Source organism: Podarcis cretensis (genome assembly GCF_951804945.1).
Source record: "Podarcis cretensis genome assembly, chromosome: 2".
Taxonomy (NCBI): domain Eukaryota; kingdom Metazoa; phylum Chordata; class Lepidosauria; order Squamata; family Lacertidae; genus Podarcis; species Podarcis cretensis.
In genome coordinates this window covers 89,632,082-89,652,470 of record NC_137171.1, presented here as the reverse complement: position 1 = coordinate 89,652,470, position 20,389 = coordinate 89,632,082, and the positions used below count along the sequence as shown (strand labels likewise).

The 20,389-nt window shown below is 43.1% G+C and overlaps 1 protein-coding gene and 1 long non-coding RNA gene across 5 annotated transcripts in view; one reads left to right on the top strand and one right to left on the bottom strand.

The window, feature by feature from the left end:
- The window catches only part of LOC307209504, a 197,411-nt gene that overhangs the window by 113,542 nt on the left and 63,480 nt on the right, over positions 1–20,389 (top strand). The window lies entirely within an intron of this gene.
- The window catches only part of FGD5 (FYVE, RhoGEF and PH domain containing 5), a 134,896-nt gene that overhangs the window by 72,373 nt on the left and 42,134 nt on the right, over positions 1–20,389 (bottom strand). For all 4 annotated transcript variants that reach the window (XM_079964490.1, XM_079964491.1, XM_079964489.1 and 1 more), the window contains exon 3: positions 449–578. In XM_079964490.1, coding sequence (XP_079820616.1) covers positions 449–578 — 130 coding nt within the window. The remainder of the gene's footprint in view (positions 1–448; positions 579–20,389) is intronic.

Here is a 20,389-nt window from a genome sequence, read left to right as displayed (position 1 = left end):
CCATCTAAAATACCTGTGGATGAATGGAGATCTGGTACCTGTGGTGCTGTGCAGGGCAGATGGCAGCTCCCAGGAGTCCAGCTTTGCCTCAGGGGTTGCCAGTTGCTATCAGTTACTTTCACAGCCCTGCTTTTGGCAGAACTGAGAGTACGATAGAGTGCAACTGCTTATAATGGGAAAGACACTGTCCAGTGCGTCTTCTGACCATGTAATACTGACACGCCGCTTGATCATTGATCCTGGCTGCAAGTTCAGACAAATGTGATGTGGGCACATCGTATGTTGTTGGTGTCCTGCAGGCAGTAGCTGAATCCAGTCAGTGAGCAGGGGCAGGGGTGGAATCTATTGCAGAAATGGCTCAAGACACCTCACAAGATCTATTGGATTTGTTGCAAGACCAGCCTCCAAAATTTTATTTACACACACAGCTTTAAAAATGGTGTTTTACCTTATGGAGGAGGTTGGACTCTCCCTGGTTCCCATCCTCATCTCCAGAACTTTTCTGTTCCTCATCTGATGTGACGTCTTCAATAGGAATCACAGAGATAGGGCACACCTTGTAAGGTTCTGTGTAGGCACTGTGGACAGAGGAAAGCAAGTTATTCTATCAGTGGATGATAACAAGAGAGGCTACATGCAACAGATGCTAGATTCTGGTCCTCTATCAGTATGCTGGGTCTGAATGCTAGGAGCTTTGTGCCATATTGTAAACAGCATCATCCTGCTAGATTCTACAACCTACAAATTCATATTTCATGTCAGTCATTTTGGTGTTGTAGAGAAGTTTGATGTCAAGCAGGTCCCGGTGTGTGTGTGTGTGTGTGTGTGTGTGTGTGTGTGTGTTTTAACAGTGAACGGCAGAGGAAAAGTAGACTATTCCACCTTCTTCATAAAGCAGTGAGGCATTCACAAAACAACCACTTTGAGTCCTACATTGTAGGGGGTTGAGGTCCCTTCCAGCTCTCGAGTTCTGACTCTATGAACCACAGAAGTGGGAAAGCATGACTGGCAGGAAAGAAAGAAAGAAAGAAAGAAAGAAAGAAAGAAAGAAAGAAAGAAAGAAAGAAAGAAAGAAACTGGTTTATGCACCTCATGAGGAAGGATTCTTTCAAAATGCACCAGATCTTACATCAAATCTTACTTCAAGTAACTGGAATTCATCCCCCCACCCCTAGCCTCCAGATCACTTGATGGGAGGAATTCGAGTGCATCTTGGAAATTGAGATTTTCATAGTTCAAAGAGCTCTGTCACCCTAAAATCCCTATCTATCTATCTATCTATCTATCTATCTATCTATCTATCATCTATCATCTATCTATCATCTATCTATCATCTATCTATCATCTATCTATCTGTCTGTCTGTCTGTCTGTCTATCATCTAATCTATCTATCTATCTATCTATCTATCTATCTCTATCTACCTACCTATCTATCTACCTACCTACCTATCTATATCTATCATCTATCTATCTATCTATCTATCTATCTATCTATCTATCTATCTATCTATCTATCTCTATCTATCTATCTATCTATCTATCATCTATCTATCTATCTATCATCTATCTATCTATCATCTATCTAAATCTATCCATCTATCTAGCTATCTATCATCTATCTAGCTATCTATCATCTATCTATCTCTATCATCTATCTATCTATTTACTTTTTGATGCAACAGTGAAATGCAGTGAAAAATATGGTATGGACAAATGATTAAGAAGAACACATTCAAAAAATACTCACTAAGGAAATCGGGATGAATGCTCGTTGTCATATAACCTCCCCACATACAAGTCAGAATAAAGTCTCAATGATCTTACTTCTGGTAAGGTTTTGTGAAAGCAGATCAGGATAAATGTTCAATAAACAGGTCACCTATGGAAGCCCAGTATTTTCTGAAGAGGTATTAGAGATATGGTGAGGAGAGAAGTCTTGATCATCAACCTTTGCTCTGCATTCAGCTATTGAAGGTACATAACAAATAATGGCTAGCGTCCTGACCTCTCCCTTTCAGATGATATTTTCCCAACTATATAAATGCATCTTTACCACACGTGTCTACTTTCTATGCTTTTAGTCTTGTTTTAAATGTATTTGTTGTTTTTGTGTTTTTAACTGCTTTTAATTATCTTCAGTGTAAAATTGCCTTGAGATGCTTGCTTAGAAGGCAATAAATCAATCAGTGAAGATGAGAATATGTTCATAGTGCTGCTGCCTTAAGATGTTTATCTCTGAGAAACGGTTAAATGTTATTGGAATGAAGAAGTTAATCTAATGTAACAGAATCTGGATTTTCTATTATTATTATTATTATTATTATTATTATTATTATTATTATTATTAGTTCATTACACATTAGCAAAATCTGATTAATTATTGTGAATTATATATGTATCCTAGCCTCCCTCCACATAATTAAGTGTAACCTGCATGTGAGTTATGTCATTTTTCTCATATGAATAACATAATGAACAAAGGAAAATGAGTTAAACCAGTTGGCTGTCTTACCAGTTGACTGTTTAGAGTGTTAAGGGAGGGGTAAGACCTTTGGCAAAAATGTTCCTCTTCAACCAGGCCTTTGGCTGATTAACATCCTATACCCTTTTTAATATGGAAGAGGAGGGTTATTGTTTTGTTCTTGTTTTTACTATGTTTTTTGTGTTTTCATCTTGCATTTTCATGCTGTGAACCACCGTGATATCTACAGATGAAGGGCAATATACAAATTTAGGAAATAATAAAAATTAAAATGAATGCAATATATTTCTTCTACCACTGGGTTATAAGCACTATCCATTCTTCACAACTATATGAAGTAACTTACATGGCTTAAAAGGTAAAGGTAAAGGGACCCCTGACCATTAGGTTCAGTCGTGACCGACTCTGGGGTTGCGGCGCTCATCTCGCTTTATTGGCCGAGGGAGCCGGCGTACAGCTTCCGAGTCATGTGGCCAGCATGACTAAGCCGCTTCTGGCAAACCAGAACAGCACACGGAAATGCCATTTATCTTCCCGCCAGAGCAGTACCTATTTATCTACTTGCACTTTGACGTGCTTTCGAACTGCTAGGTTGGCAGGAGCAGGGACCGAGCAACAGGAGCTCACCCCGTCGCAGGGATTCGAACTGCTGACCTTCTGATCAGCAAGTCCTAGGCTCTATGGTTTAACCCACAGTGCCACCCGCGTCCCACCCCTGGCAAATTGGTAGTAAATATGCTGCATACATATATGAGAAGACAATGTTTTGTGATCCTTGTATCTCTCCTGAATAATAGTTCTACTGACTCCAAGAGGCTAATAGGATTTGGTGCCTAAGCCAAGTGAGATCTGTCTATCCTGATTTTCAACTGTTGGCACCTGCTGTTGGAGCCCACATTCTGGTACTGCAGGGGTAACCAACATGGTGCTTCCATTTGCTGTTGGACTCCAGCCAGCACGGTCAATGGTCAGGAATGATGGGAAATAGAGTCCAATAGCATCTAGAGGATACCACACTGGGTATTCCTGCAGCAGTGTAGCTCAATCCCGTATTCCAAATTATGGTCCTATGATACCTCGCCTGTTCCAGTTATGAGGGAAATCAGTATTACTTTTTTTATTATTTACGTTATGACCGTAGCATGAGTTGACCTGTCCTGGATGCTGGGATGGGGCACAGCAACTGTGCCCCATGCCAACATTTGTCAGTATTACAACTAGGCATGCTTTGGAAAAGTTCTGCAGGAAGACTCAGCCATGATCATTCACAATATTAACATTCAGAAGACTTTTTTTTTTGCTTTTTTGGCCATATGTACTGAGATTGTCCCCAAAATGTATACAGCCTTGTATACATAGAAGCTGGGCTGGAAGAGCATGTGACTGATATTTCTTTTATCTCATTCCAAGCAGGCTCTAGACTAATCATCTAATACCTCCGATAACAGCACATAACAATTGTTAATAATGTCTGGTGTACACGATGAGGCCATAATGGCTTTAAAATGAACAGCGACTGCTTAAGGAAGAAACCTGTGGCACATTTTCACAGGCAGCTATGCAAATGCAAGTCATTATGATTCCCCTAAGCACTGCAATAGGAAACTCATCACCTTTATGATTCCCCCACTGCCCCCTCCCCGCTATTAGATATTTATAGCCTTTAATTCAGTAAATAGCTCCAGGCACAAGAACAGCCAAACTTTCCTTCACGTCATTGGGACCTTACGTGCATGGGCTGAGAACCATCGCTCATATACTATCAATTATGTGGTTGCCGTAAGCATTTTGCATTACTTGGTCGAAGTTTCTCACAGTTGCTTTTGACAAAAGAGACCCCTTTGTTTTCCCAAAGACCCAGAATTTTTCAGTCACTTTTTCTTGGTAACCATTTACCCTAAATGCTGCAGCAACCCAATTACACAAAAACAAAGCCCAGAGCTACACATTTTCATGCTTTTGTGTATTCATAGCCCATTTCTGGGCAATATATTTTTGGTGGTCAACCACAGATGTAACCTCATATGGTTCTCTACAGCCTTTCTGTATCCCCTCTAAATCCACTCACCACTGTTCATTTCCCTCCACTGTCACCACTTCCATAATTTTCAAGTCACCATAGTTTGGGGAAGCGGGATGATGGCAGCAGGTTGCACCTTGACTTATAAAGGCCTCCACACAAACAACCAAACACATAGAGGGTTCTCTACACCAGACCTATTGACAGTAAGAGCAGTTTGGCAATGGAACCGAGTACCTAGAGGGGTGGTGGGTTCTTCAAGGCTGTGAGTCCTCAAGCAGAGACTGGGCAGCCATTTGTTGGAGGTTCTCTAGATTTTCTGCTGCGTCAGAAGGCCTACAAGGCCCTCTCCAATTCTACGATTCTATGACTCTATGACTGACAGGCCTCGAAAAGCAACTGGATATATAGGCGCTCTGTAGATGTTGTAATTAATGTGTCAATGGGAAGAACCTGCAAAAAAACAACATGAGAGCCTGCCGGGTGGCCAACCAGTTGCCTATGGGGAGCCCTCAATCCTCCTCCCCACTCCCAGTTTATGTATTAGTATGTCTGAAAGGGGGAGATGTGGTCATGTAAGGATGGCGCAAGGTGATGCAAGGTGAATACATTTTGGGATTTCATTTTCTATCACAAAAGAAAGTTCATGAACAAAGAAACACGAAGGGAAAGTTAAAAAAAAACCCAAAATATAAAGATAAAACTAAATATAAAAATGGAGCACCATTCAAGTTTGGATCACTGAATCTGAATGGTTTTGTGAAAATTTATAAAACACAACAAGCATGAAGTGCAACCTTTTCATTGTGTCTTTTCTAACTCTGCATTATTATTTCTGATGAGACTGAGGCTGTGTGGGCTCAGGATCATTTATGCCAGTGGTTCCCGAAATGAATGATACCAGCAGAGGGGGCAGTGGGATTACCGGGGGGGGGGTGTTAAGAGGGTGGCAAGGGGCACTAAAGTTGAGCAAAGGAGCAATTAATTGTTACGATTGTGAATTTTATTCTTAATCGTGAAAACCATGATTCTGAACAATGTTTTTTATAGGGTAGGGAGCACTGGGGATGAGTTTATGGAACCAAGAGGACGGTGGCCCAAAAATGTTTGGGAACCACTGATTGACACCACTCAACACATGGCAAAATTAAAAATGTGTTAGGAGGATGATCAGCATGGCAAATTTCAAAAGGGGAAAAATACAGTTGTTTAAAAAGCAGCATCACACATAATATAAGAACTAGCCAAGCAAGGTTCCTGAGAAGAAAGGAAACCTGGTATTCTAACAGTTTCCTAAGGATTATAATGAAAGATGCATAGATCACATTAATTCTGTCAATACATTTTTAAATGGCATGTGATTTAGTAAGACCATCTCTCTGAATGGTCTTGGAATGAGATATGATATTTCATGGCATAGATATTCGGTGCACACAAAGTATATGATTGCAAATGCATCCCCTTTGCAAGCATTCATCTTCACCCTTGATTATTTATGATGGGCAATCTCTTCTCCACGTTGGAAGGCTATTATTCTTTACAATACAAGAATTTTAAGCAAGACCCCTTTCCAGAAAGGGCAGTAGAACTTGTCAACAGGCTATGAATTCCATTTGGCTGAAGGAGGGACAGAGTAAAAGCAGCTCTAGGCCACTGGTGCAGTTCAGAGATGCTTGGAGGAACAGAGCAGCCTTCTTTAGCTCTTCCAAAGAAAGTAGGGAGGGGTATGCATTCAGGCCCTCCACCTAATGCCCCTGCCTGTGTGAGCTCCTCTCCTGTGCATTGAGCATGAAATGAAAGTCTGTTAGAAGATTCTAACTACTGTATGTTCTGTAGAACATGGTTAGAATCCCCCTTGCAATGAGGAACCCTAAGCAATCAGGGTTCCCAACTGAAGAGAGGATTCTAACCACATGCAGCTGGACGTGGTTAATATCTCCCTGCAAGCCTTCTACACAAAGCTTGGTAGAAAAGTCCCTCAGGTGTTCAATGAAGAGGGATAATGTTGATGCTATTGCAGAACTTCAGGATTTGGCAACTGCTTCCACCTCAACTCTTAAAACAACAGCAGGCCTAATGTATGCTGCAGTCCTGGACTCTGGGGTGTAATAAATTCATTGCAATCTCTGGACCATGTATGGTATGATCTAAGTTTGGGAGATATGAAGTGGGAGCTACGGTCTGAAAATTCTGTGGCGCTCCAGTTACGTCAACAGGAATCTAACAGGGCTTTCAATGTGGAAAAAGGTGAGCTTTTAATTATAGATTTGACTTTTGGGGAAACAGTTTGGTTTGCAGAGCCCAAATACCAACTGAAGACCTAGGTGAGCTCACCCTTTCCAAGGGTTCCGCATATATGTCATGTATTGTTGCCCAAGACAGGAATAGGGTTTCAAAGGACTTGTGAGGGAGTTACACTGGGAAGAAGCTGGTGAGCTGCAGAAGACGTTGCCAGCAGTAGTGGACAATAGAGCCACAGCAGAAGCATCCTGACATTGGTCCCACTGCATAATACTTGGAAGGGGCTGGGGTAGGGTAGGGTGATGGTAAGGCCAGGGCTGTGTAGACACTGTGGTGGACCCAATTTGTCAGCTGCACTGTTTGTTGCATCCATCCAGTCAAATCAATCTAGGACAGTCCTAGAGTGGAAGAACACCAAGTGTATCTCCATGGAGGGGAGAACCCAGTTGCATTTAACATACCAGCACTTCAAAGGCAGGCGCTTTCTCTCGATACATGGGCTAAGTTCCTACAAGGACCGTGTTTATATGCAGCCCTCTATTTACCCAGAAGGACTCTACCACCTGCTTTTCACAAATGTGCATGTCTCCTCTTTATCCTATCCTAAGACAAAATCCCTGAGAAGATACTATCTGCTTAATGAGCCCGATCGTTACTTAGGGTTTCCCATGAAACAACACCATCACAAATGCCAAAATAACTTTTTGATGATACATTGCAGTGGGTTTCATGGCAAAAACAGAGCGGAATGACTTTATAGCATTGCCTTAGATTGCTCATAAAGGAACTTAAAAGTACACTCTGTTGTTGCTCTCTCAGTATCTCTGCTGATAACTTAATGAGCTCCAGTGGGACAGGAACTAGCTGTTCCCGCATTTAGAGGTAATGATGATGAATTATCTTTCAGCTTGTGTCTCTGAAAGTGGTACCAGTGTTGGTACAGCGATCTCAAGCAAAGCTCCATTTCGGAGCTCCTTATTAATGTGATCAGCAGTTTTGTGCCATGAAGTCATGACATTTGTCAAACACAGCAAGTATTCTGCATATTTCAAGAGGGGTTTGGGGGGGGCGCAGGGGTTGTGTGTGTTGCTGCTGATAAACAAAGACAAGAGTGCGAGAGAGGAACTGAGGCCAGAGTGTGCTTCTCTCCAGCTCTGCAGTCCCAGGGCAACACTATTTAAGAACAGTATCGAAAGATCCAAATGATTTCAGTAATTGCACAACTGCAAAAAGACAGCCAGTTCCTTTTTCTATCAACCCACTGAAAAGGAGAGCTGGTGCAGAACCAGAAACATATATGCTCCATCTCCTATCACAATGACACACTCTCCACAGGGAAAGCGAGGGGAGAGTCAGACAGAATATTATAAGGGCTCCTTCTAGCTCCATAGCTGGAAGACAGGTCTGTATGCCAAAAAGCTGAATCAGTTTTGCTCCTGTCCTTCAATGGCCACTACTACTCACACCATATTCTGCTCTTTTCTGGCTGGGAAAAGCATCCTCAGCTTGGCCCCTAAGAAAGGAGGAGGCTGCACCACTCATTCCAGTGATATGATGGGGCATGAGCAGAGCCATCTTTCCTATTGGGCATAGTGGTGCATTGCGCCAGGGCGCTCGCTTCTCAGGAGCGCCCCAGTGAATGGGGGAGCTACGCAGCTTTGCCGGTGGCCTCCCCTTTCCCTGCACGTCCGCCAGCTATGCCCCATCAACCATATGGCTGGCGGGCGTACAGCTTGCCTCCCAAGCCTCCGCGGGAGGAGAGCGATCCCTGCAGAGGCTTGAGGAAAGGTTGGCAACTCTGGGAAAGGGGAGGGGACACCAGAGGGATCTTTGCACCATGGCACCGGATATGCTTAAGACGGCCCTGGGCATGAGAGGCAATTTTAAGAGACAAGGTCTTCTTGTCTTCTCATCTGCCACTTGGCTGAAGGATGCTTCATTGATTGCCCTGCTTGCTGCCATCTTCTCCTCTGGTTGGGGTAGACAAGCAAGTGGTGACAAGGCTGACAAAGCAATACACAGCGCACGCCTGCCTTTCCCACTGCAAAGCCCTGAACACACCCCCTGTTCACTTATCCACCTCCCACACAGAGCAGGATAGTGCCTGCTGACTTTGCTCCAAACCTACACAGACACATTCAGTGGAAGGACCACGTAGGCATGTTCACACATAAGGTTTCCCACCTGATCCTGATCACATGTAAGAGATTATTTTTAAAACAAAAATCGAAGCCAGAATGCTCTCAAGAATGCAGCATGGGTTTAATTTAGGGGAATGGTGATTGCTGATTGGTGAATGATGGTTGGATGGTGAACGGTGATTGTTCATAAATCAGAAAATCTGGATATTTTCTGATGCCCTAAGGCAAGTGTCATGTCTACTCCTCTTTTTTTTTCCTGTAGGTGTCTGTAAACATTCCCTGTAAGCATGTAAGTTGTATATAAATGAGTTGGCATCCTGGGTGCTACAACCAAGAAGACCCTGTCTCTCACACCCTAGCCAACCATAGTTCCTATGGCAATGGAATGCAGAGCAAAACCTCAGTGACTTTTTCAGTGGGCAGGCAGGCTCCTGTGGAAGAAGATGATATCCCAATTCCAAGCTATGTAGGGCAGGGATAGACTCCAACCCCCATGAGCCCCAGGCAGCACAGTCAGGGATGATAGTTGTGGTCCAAAATATCTGGAGGGCCACAAGTTCCCAACTCCTGGTTTAGGACATTATAAGTAAACTGCTTTGAGGTTTTATTACAATCAAGAGGTATATAAATCTTGTGAAATAACTAATTAAATCAATAAATAATAAATAGGTAATGACATTTTCAGCAAATAGCGCCTCTGGAGTGCGGGTGGGAGAGGAATAAAAGCTTGGTGGGAGTAATTTTTGGTGAAAATGTGCATGGGAGGAACAGGTTAATACCTTCCTGTGTGCCACAGTTCTGTTCTGGATCAGGACCCTATACAACTGTCTTTATTTTCTGGGGGGGAAATGAATTGGTCCCTGCTGAGCACTCTTCAGTCTATTGATTGGTTGATCAATTTATCTCTATCACTGTGTAGATAGCAAACAACTAAAGCACCCCCAAAAGAATCATGGGAACTGTAGTTCACCCATCAAAGAGTTGCAATACTCAGCACCCTTAGCAAACTACAGTTCCCTTGATTCTTTGCCGGTGGTGGGGGTTGTTTGAAATGTATAGTGTGTATGCAGAGCCATCTATTAAATGCAATGTGTAGTTTGACCTTAACACTAAATATAAAATGCAGTGTGTAGTTTGACCCTTCCTATAAACGCTCAAGGACCAAGCCCTTCAAGGACCGATAGCACTTCATCCAGAGAGTAACTCTGGAATGGCTGCTTTTATAGCCATTCTGGGATGTGAGCAGCGCTGTGCATTCAGGACTTGCTTCCCTGGTTCCTTGCTCACCTCCCCACTTCACACCTGCATAAATTCTCCAGGCCAATAATGCACAAGCTATATTGCAAGCAGGGGAGAAGGAACGCCTAGAGGGAAGGTTGCTACAGCAGAGAAGTCAGCAGGATTCAGTGGAGGAGAACAGGGAAGAGCCCTGGGGAAAGCAGAGCACTTCCAAAGGATCTGGAGGGCAGGCAAAGATAAACGCTTTCCGAGAGAACAGAAATGCCAGTTTTCTCCTCTGGCCACCTCTGCACTCACAGTTCTAAAACGTGTTTTCTTTTCATCTGACGCAACTGCAGAAGACCATAAACAGACCTGCACATCTTAATAATAAATAACTACCATGTGAGAATTAACCGAATTTTGCTCAGTGAATCGATACTGGCACACAATCAGCCTTTTGTTTAATTAACACCCATATAACTTCAATGCAATAAAAATTTCATCATCACTTATTCTATGTTCCATGTTCAAGTCCAGGAAGGCACTAGCGCAGGAAAGGGGAACTAGCCACCCTCCAGCCATTTTTGACAGATGGGCAGGGCCTGGTGCAATAGAGCCTCCTTCCTTGCTCCTGTTGCAGTTCTTGCTCTCTTGGTTGCAATTTAATTGTTCTTAATATTGTATTTTTAAATGCTTGTAACCTACCCTGGAGCCTCACTGTGAAGGGCATGTAAGAAATCTAAAAACCAAGCATTTATAATAATCACTATATCAATAATATAGCTGATACTGTTCACATGGGATGCATGGCTAGGCATTTGCAAGCCACCATGGAAGTCTAGAGACAAGATTGGTCTTGACCGATGGGAGCTGTACATATAAAAAAGGCCTCCAGTTGAAAGAGAAAACCATGACGAGAGATAACATCAAAAGATAGAGGGCAGGGATGGGGAAACTGTGGTCCTCCATTTGTTGTTGGACTCCAACTCCCATCAGCCCTAGCCAGCACGACCAATGTCAGGGATGATGGGGGTTGTAGTCCCCCCAACATCTGAAGGGTCACAGCTTTCTCATCCCAATATAGGAGGAGCAAAAAGTTCTAGTTACTAGATCACAATCACTGGAAATGGGAGGTATATGGAGTTGTCAACACGGGGAGGATAGCTCTGTTGCAGAGCCACCCCAGCTTTCCCCATCCCCTACCTTTCCCCCCTGTAGTGAGATTGAACAAAATAGCATTTAGTTGCCCAGAAATGGGGGGGGGGGTTTGCTCTTCTCTACCAGATATGCCCAGTGAAACCCCCCCCCCAATTTTTTAAATAAAAAATGGCTTGGGCCTTCAAGCAGTGAAGATGCATTTGGAGATATTTTTTATGCAGGCACTTTCCTTGAGCTACTAGATGGCGGAGTTGTGGAGGAGCAGATTTTGCTAGCTCCCATAGCTTTCTCCTTATTTCATAGCTGTGCAAGAAATCAACCAATGGCAGGAGAGCACTGCATGTGTCCTCCTTCAGCTTTGATTCTCTCTTGTGACATGTTTTGTTTTTCTTAGGCTGCAGCATTCTCAGCCTTCCTCCAGCCCCTCTTTGTACTTAATGTACAAAAGCCACACGCCTGCCTTCACCAACATGGTGCCACCAGATGTTTTAGATTACAGCTCCCATCAGCCCTGGAGTTATGGTCCAAAACATCTGGAGGGCACCACGTTGGCAAAGGCTGCCAGTACATTACACATGCAAGCAATTTCGTAGCATATTCCTACTTGGATCAAACAAAAACCGACCATCTGATGCCATTCCGAGAGTGTATGTAATAATGATGACTAATGATCGTAAAATGATGTTCACCTCCTTCTGTTATCTTTCCCCATTAGAAGCTCATCAAAAGGAGACACGTTCGGAAAGTACCCAAGAGGCTGCAAAGTGGCAGAGCAAAAAATATGAGCCGCTTGCTCAGCACAGGCAAAAGCAGCAGCAGCAGCGAAACAGACTCCGGGAACCGATTGAGAGCCATTGCAACAGCTTTGCTGGTCTCTCCAGGAAAGTGCCTTTTTTTGCCATTTGTAACGGATTGTCCTAGCAGATGCCGAATTAGGTTTCTCTCTTTTGTTCCAAGACAAATGGCTGCATTGCACTTATGTAGAAGCACTTTCTAATCTGGGGAGAATGTCTCAAGTGTATTACGGCACTAATTATTCTGAATGGCGCTATTAATGACTGGTACAGTAGCAACACTTGCAGAAATGCCTTTCTACGGTGCTGGGTCTCGTTTTTGGGCGCAGCTCCATCGGACAGTGGTGGTTTGTCTTCACAGGGCTGGCAGTGTTGCTCACAGTATTTCCATGGCTCTCGGTCTACCCTCCAGATGACCTCCTTTCTTTCTAAGCCATTCAAAAAAAGCTTTTCTCTTCCAACAGATTAAGTCAGATCGCTGTCAGAGGGTGGTGACCTTGCGTGCTTCCAAAATGGGAGTTTATCGTGAGATTGGTACTCCCTATTCAAGGAAGTATTTTGTACCAACCAATATTACGTAACCCCCCCCCCCCATTTAATCCAGATGTCTCTGTTCCAAGGAAAATCTGATAAACAAGAAAGCCTGGCAAGCATGCCACATTCCAGGTACAAATGTTTCAGCACTAGCAATGGGACAGCACCCTTCACTGCACCTGAGGGCAGCAGGATAGCTTAGAGCAGTGTTTTTCAACCTTTTTTGGGCACACTTGTTTCATGAAAAAAATCACGAGGCACACCACCATTAGAAAATGTTTAATATTTTTTTCTTTAATGGCAAACAAAAACGTTGCGGACCGTTCTCTGCTCAGCGGGGATCGATCCGCTGATCCCCGCTGAGCCAGCGGATGACAGCTCCGTCTCCACACTGTGTGCGGAGAGGGAGATGTCAGAGCCCCGCTGCTCTCTATGGGGAATCGGATGAGAGCGGACCGATCCCATCCAATCTGATCCCCACCCAGGACGGATGGAAAATAGGGTGGACACAGTCCGGCGCCTGCATAGTGGGCAAAAATTTGACATTTTTTTAAAATCTTTTGAATTTTTCAATTTTTTCCACGGCACACCAGGCAACATCTCTGGCTTAGAGGAGCCTTTCTCAACCTTGGATGCCCAGACGTTGTTGGACTACAACTACCATCATCCCTACTGATGGTACTGCAAGCTAGGGATGATGGGAGTTGTAGTCCAACCATATCTGGGCACCCAAGGTTGAGAAGGCTGGCTTAGAGGGTGCAAGGCAGGCTATGTGATGCTCGCAGCTCTTGCCATCTCTCTCTCCATACCTAAGCATCTGCCACTCTGTATGACCACCTCATTCTGTCTCATAGCTGGGTCACAATAATTGCCGTGGGACTTGGGAAAGTTTCTGATGGGCTGACCTTGGACTGTTTGGATGAAATGAGAAAGCATCCTCAGTAATATTGGAAACTTCCTACTTGTAACCCAATTTGTCAAAGATCAGCTGTGCAAAATCCTGGTTATCAAAAATTCCAGTTTCTTCCCTGTGTCCTGAATAGACACAGTCTTATGAATTCTTTTCCATTTTAAATCACTTGCTTGTTTGTTTTCCAATTTCTCCAATATTCTTCACAGCATTTGCAGCATTAGGCACTTTTTAAAAAATTAACAAAATTTATATACCGCTTGATTGCTGCAAAACCTTTAACTAGTTTATAAGAAATGTTAAAATTATCAATAAAGATAGTTGAAAACAAGTAACTGCAATCGTTTTTTTAAAAAAATAAAATAAAATTAGCAGTAAACTAAAGAGAGATTAAAACGCATCAACTTCTATGTTTCTGGATAAAAGGAAAAGGTAAAGGCCCGCTGATAGTTAAGTCCAGTCGCAGACGACTCTGGGGTTGCAGTGCTCATCTTGCTTTACAGGCCAAGGGACCCGGTGTTTGTCCGCAGCCAGCATGACTAAGCCGCTTCTGGCGAAACCAGAGCAGTGCATGAAAACACTGTTTACCTTACCGCTGGAGCAGTACCTATTTATCTACTTGCACTTTGACGTGCTTTCGAACTGCTAGGTTGGCAGGAGTTGGGACCAAGCAACGGGAGCTCACTCCATTGCGGAGATTCGAACCGCCAATCTTCTGATGGGCAAGCTCAGTGGTTTAGACCACAGTGCCACCTGCGCCCCTCAAGTGTTTCTGCATAGGCTGGCCTAAATAAAAATATTTTAAGCAGACACTGAAAAGAATACAGCAACAGCATCTGCCTAATGCCAATAGGCAGGGAGCTCCAAAGTGTGAGAGCTACTAAAAGAATAATTTCTTACAAGTGTGGAATGAATATTGTGCCAATGCCGGTTCTTCAGATTGAAGCAACCAAGCGGGCATATATGGGGTAAGGTGAACCCACAAATAAACTGATCCCAAGCTATTAAGGGCTTTATATACCACCAGTAACACCTTGAACTTGGCCTGAAGCAGTATCAGGCAGTGCCCTGATATTTGCAGACTGTAATGACACAAAACTATTTGAAAGATAGCATTGTATAAAAACTCAATTGACATATGGCAAGGAAAAGAAAAATCTGTTGAATTGAGACATTTAAAGGGTCCCTCATGGTATAATATCTTCCTAGCCCAAACACTTTTTCAAAGGTCAGCATCGGTGATGTGAAGCCAGGTTAAAGCTGAGAATTGAAAAGACACCCTTAGGAGTTTAACTCCAGCAACATTTCCAGTGAGACTTCTTGGCAAAGCTTGGCCTTTGCAAAAGGTTCTGCAGCAATTTTCTCAAAAGAGACCTCTCAATTTCAAAATGAAAGCTGTTCAGAAATGATGGTGGTGCCCTGGGAAACTTCCTTCAAATTCTTAGACTAGGACTTGGTGATATGCATGTCAATGGGACTGACACCTCCACTCCCGTCCCAGTCCTTCCAGGAAGCTCATTTTCCTTGTGTGTAATCAAGGCCTTGCTGGGTAGGACTCTTTTATGGTCACAATATCTGTGCAAGGCAGATGAGAGAAAGGTAAATAATAATAATAATAATAATAATAATAATAATAATAATAATAATAATTTTATTTATACTCTGCCTTGCCCGGCCAGGGCTGGGCTCAGGGCAGCTAACACCAAACATAAATTACAATAAGTAATAGAAAAAATGGAGGGGGGAAAGTTAATTAAAATATGGCTTAAAGCATCCATATAAGCATCCATCTCCCTTTTTCGGGTTTACTGAATTTACAAATCACTCCCCACAAAAAAATAAAGTCCCAAAACAACTTACAAGAAGAAGAAAAGTACAGTAATGGACATACATAAATGTATTAAAAACATAGATTAAAAAAACCCAATCCCTGGGTGGAACAGAATGCAATCATTCCACTCTCTGGAAAAAAAATCAGTATAGGACTAAACAGCTTCCCACTCATCCCAAGACTGGACAGAAAAGCACTTAAGGGATTCATTAAAAAGAAGCACTTCCCACTACCCACTAGGAAGGGTATTTCTGGGAGCATGACACAGGCAGAATGCTTTAGACGCCTCTGAGAAGTTCTGGCAAACACCGTTAAATAAACAGAATTCCTGATTATGCACATCCAATGTGCTGTATGAGCACTCCAGTTTCCCAAACCCTTCCAGCAACTTATGCAGCCAATTCTTTAAGTGTATATAAAATGTGGCCACTTCAAAGTCATTATCTTAAACTACCGCTGCAACAAGGCTCAGATTTTCTATAAAATTAACCATTATAGGCTCATAAAACGCTGGAAGCCTATGCAAAAAGGGGAGTTGTGTTTCTTAATTCAGCTAAATGATATTCTTCCTTAGATCGTTAAAATCACTGCTAAGTAAAACTTACTGCAAGCAATAAACTTTAATGCAGCAGCCAAAGAGAGAGAGAGAGAGAATATGCCAGTAAAAGTGTATATGGGAAGGTGGGAAGAGATGGGACGAGAAAGACGCATAGCTGACAGCATCGCCGTAGACTCTCTAATCCTCAACTAATTTCCCTGCTTGTAGCAATGATATGGCTGAATGAGAGCAGATTGCAGACATTTTATCCCCTGCTCTTCTGATGATTGCTGGCAATCATTCCAAGAGTTAGCCAGCGCACCAGAGGAAGCAATAGGCCTTCTGGGACAAGCTAACCTCAAGCTGACTGAATCAGTACAAGTGGAGGCAGAGCAATGAAAACAATTATTTAGCAGTGCTTCCAGTATAACTAGTTATTTGGCAACATGAGGTAAGAAGAACCTCAACATGTCTGCTAACATCTGCTTATCAAAGAGACATTGCACTGGTTCACCGATAACTACAAACTCTTGTTTCTCTATCCTCAGGCTTGCATGCCCTCTCCTTCCTCTGGTCATTGTGCCCTCCCAATTGATTCTTCTCCTTGTTAAGGTAAGACAAACCATTGTTTCTTGAATTAGAAAACTGTGGCTTGCATTTGCCCTCCAAACCAGAACAGGAAACCACAAGCTGAAGTGGGCTTCCAATTCTGATTTCAAGGGTAAACACAACCATTCTTGTACAGTGGTACCTCAGGTTAAGTACTTAATTCATTCTGGAGGTCTGTTCTTAACCTGAAACTGTTCTTAACCTGAAGCACCACTTTAGCTAATGGGGCCTCTTGCTGCTGCTGCGCCGCCAGAGCACGATTACTGTTCTCATCCTGAAGCAAAGTTCTTAACCTGAGGTACTATTTCTGGGTTAGCGGAGTCTGTAACCTGAAGCGTATGTAACCTGAAACGTATATAACCCGAGGTTACCACTGTATAGCAAATAATGGCATGCCCCAAATCAGAGGTGAGAGAGCATATGAGGGAAGGATGAAATACATGGGTCCAAGGCTCAGACCCAGCAGACAAACCATGGTTGCTAAGGTTACATCCAAACAAGTCCAGGTTAGCAGGTCTCCTCCCTGATGTAAACAAGGAGTATTTCCTCAAAGAAAACTGGTTTTCAGTGATGCTATGCACCAGCCATATTTACTTGATTGCCTTGTGACATCTTATCTTGTCCTATCATTTTCCACTAACACAAACTGCCTACTTGAATTTGTACATTGCCAAATGGATGATTGCCTACTGATATCAACCATTCAGGGTGGTAGAAGGTGATTATTACTTTTTCTACCTGTGTAAGAGGTTAGGGGAAGAACTGGCCAGTTAGTAGCATTCATAAACTTTTTATATCCCTTATTTATTCTGCTAGTTAGTAGATTTAAAAAAATAATTATTAATGATTAAATGTTTTCACAATCTGCTACACTCTACAGCTGGATAAATATGGCTCATCTTATAAATCACTTGCAAAATTCCACTGCATCAATTGTTTAATAGATGAATATATGATTTAGGTTTATCTTTAATTATTTCAGCCAGCTCTGGCTAATAAATATGAGTAGGGCTTGCGTTATCAAAACATTAGCAAGAGCGAAATAAACCAGCAAATTAATTATGATGTAATTTGTAGGAAGTCAGAACTGAGAAAACTAGGAGTTCAATAAAGAATGAGCCAAGTGAAGGCAGGCACTCACAGCTGGAATATTTCCTCATAGCAGCCAACTCCTAGAGGTCACAGTCCCATGGGCCCCCCCAATAAAATATTTGATGGGGCCAGGCCCTCACAAACTTGTTATTCAAATGGTGTGCATGCACCACGTCTAATCTGCAGGGTGGGACTTACTTGCCCCATATTTTGTTCAAGTTGGCACCCCTGGCCTGAAGTGTACATTTCAAGAAGTATTCTGATTAGGGTATTATAAAATTAAGGGGATGACTAGAGTGGTGACAGCAATGATGACTAGAACCAAAAGCTCGGTCTAGCTTAAGCTGGTTGTGATTTAGCCTGCAACTGCAAGTTAATTCCCACACAGACTATCTAGATAAGAAGTCTCATTAAGCTGCATGATCTTTTAAGTCAAGGATGGTTAGCCTGTAGCGCTCCAGATGTTGCTGGACTCCCAACTCCCATTGTTGTTGTTGTTGTTTAGTCGTTTAGTCATGTCCAACTCTTCGTGACCCCATGGACCAGAGCACACCAGGCACTCCTGTCTTCCACTGCCTCCTGCAGTTTGGTCAAACTTATGCTGGTAGCTTCGAGAACACTGTCCAACCATCTCATCCTCTGTCGTCCCCTTCTCCTTGTGCCCTCCATCTTTCCCAACATCAGGGTCTTTTCCAGGGACTCTTCTCTTCTCACGAGGTGGCCAAAGTATTGGAGCCTCAGCTTCACGATCTGTCCTTCCAGTGAGCACTCAGGGCTGATTTCCTTAAGAATGGATACGTTTGATCTTCTTGCAGTCCATGGGACTCCAGGACCATAATTCAAAAGCATCCATTCTTCAGCAATCAGCCTTCTTTATGGTCCAGCTCTCACTTCCATACATCACTACTGGGAAAACCATAGCTTTAACCCAACTCCCATTAGACCCAGCCAATGTGACTGGTGATTAGGAGATGTTGGGAGATGGGAGTCCAAACCTATCTGGAGGACCGCAGTTTCCCAATCCCTGTTCTAAATGAACATGCTTTGAATGGCACTGCACATCTTACTGAAACCAAGAGTACAGATTCTTGACTAACTAAAGTCTCATTGCTTTTAATGACTTAGCCACAGCTATCTAAATTTCTAGACAGACAAGAAAAGCAGCTTAGGTCTCCTACCATATTTCTAGCTGTGTTATGATATACCCCACATCCCATTAGTGAATGGTTTTCTTGCATTCCTCCATTACATTTCACCAGCATCTTTAAAAATAATTGCAAAAGCAAATTCAGTGACGCTAATAATGTGAGTGATGTCAGCAACCCTGCAAGATGGGCTATTCTAAATATACACTGAATGCAGCCAACTCTTGGAATGAAAAACAAAGCCCACAGGCATTGCCAGAAGTATTAAGAAAAAGGAAAAACCAGGCACAATCTTGACTGGTTTCAGCTGCCCAGGATAATACATGGGATTCGTTGAGCCTTTATAGTTATGGCATATCTTATCAGCTAGCAAAGGACGTTCATCTTGCTTGTTTTCTGCTCTATGACTCCTGCTCCTACCACTCCTAGCCTGATACTTCCATCTGATAATGTCTTTGTAATACACCCTTCATGACCTCAGTTATGTTTTATGATGCATCTGAAGCATATAGCCTCTCCATCAAGAAGAAGAAAAGTCATAGAGAACGGGATGGTAACTGACTGTCAAAATGGAAAAAGCCCATTAGCTCTGTTATCTTAGTGCCAGCTTTTTCAAGGGTGTCCAGGCTGCAAGTGCCAGTATTGCTGCTGCTGCTGCTGCTGCTGCTGTACTTGCAAGCTGTAACACACAGCAATTTGAAATTAAATCAGTCCATGAGTGGGATGTCTGCAATCCATTTGAGCTTTCTGGGCCAAACCCAGGCAAATGTTAAGGTAGCTATCAGGCGAAGGAATTGTTCAAGCCAGGAGAAAAGGCAGACCTGGCACGACCCAGTGGTTAATAGATTTAACAACTGCAAGAATCTGATCAGGCTCCATAATGAAGAGGAGAACCTTTCATTTAGCTCTGCCAACTGGATTGTGGCTTCCTGGTACACATTCTGGCAGGCAGGAGATTCCTTCATCTCTTTCATGGAAAATGGATTATTACAGGAGGGCTGGGGAAGCCTCTGACCACATGGCCAGGGTTCTTGAAAAGTGAGGAACTGAGCCAAGCGTCAACTCTGGACAATTCACAGGGATCCTCTTCCAAATTTTTTCTTAGGCCGCTGTGTTTGGGACATGCACAACCACTGTTCCTTTAGCAGAGAGGCAGGCTGATGAAAATATTAAGAAGAGCAGGAAAGCAAACACCCAAGACTGAGAAAGTTCAGAGTCACTCCAGGAAGCAGTGGGGTTGATATGGCCCCAAGATACAAGGAGGTGGATACAGAGGAATGCTTTATACACCCTGTCCAAAGTTACAATTAGCAGTTTAGGGGTTACCTGCACATTGCATGCAAACAGATGTAGCAGAGCTCTAAAACAATTTATTGGAGGGATTCTGGAGTGGTGACATGGCAGAGAAGGTGGGCCTTAACTGTTTTCCACACTCATCACTTCTCTGTTCTAAACCCCATCCACCCCAAATCTACTTTTCTTGCAGTGGCAATCCAAACATGGGGCTGAAATGCATCTCTCTGAAGCTCCAAGCAAGTACTATGGTGACTTGCGTTTATAAAATTTTGGGTTTTCAACATGAAAGAAGGGAGGTTTGGGAAAGAAGCATCTCAAAGCATTCTGTACTTGGGACTCCTGGGATCTGCCTCCGTTCAATCAAAAGCTTTTACAA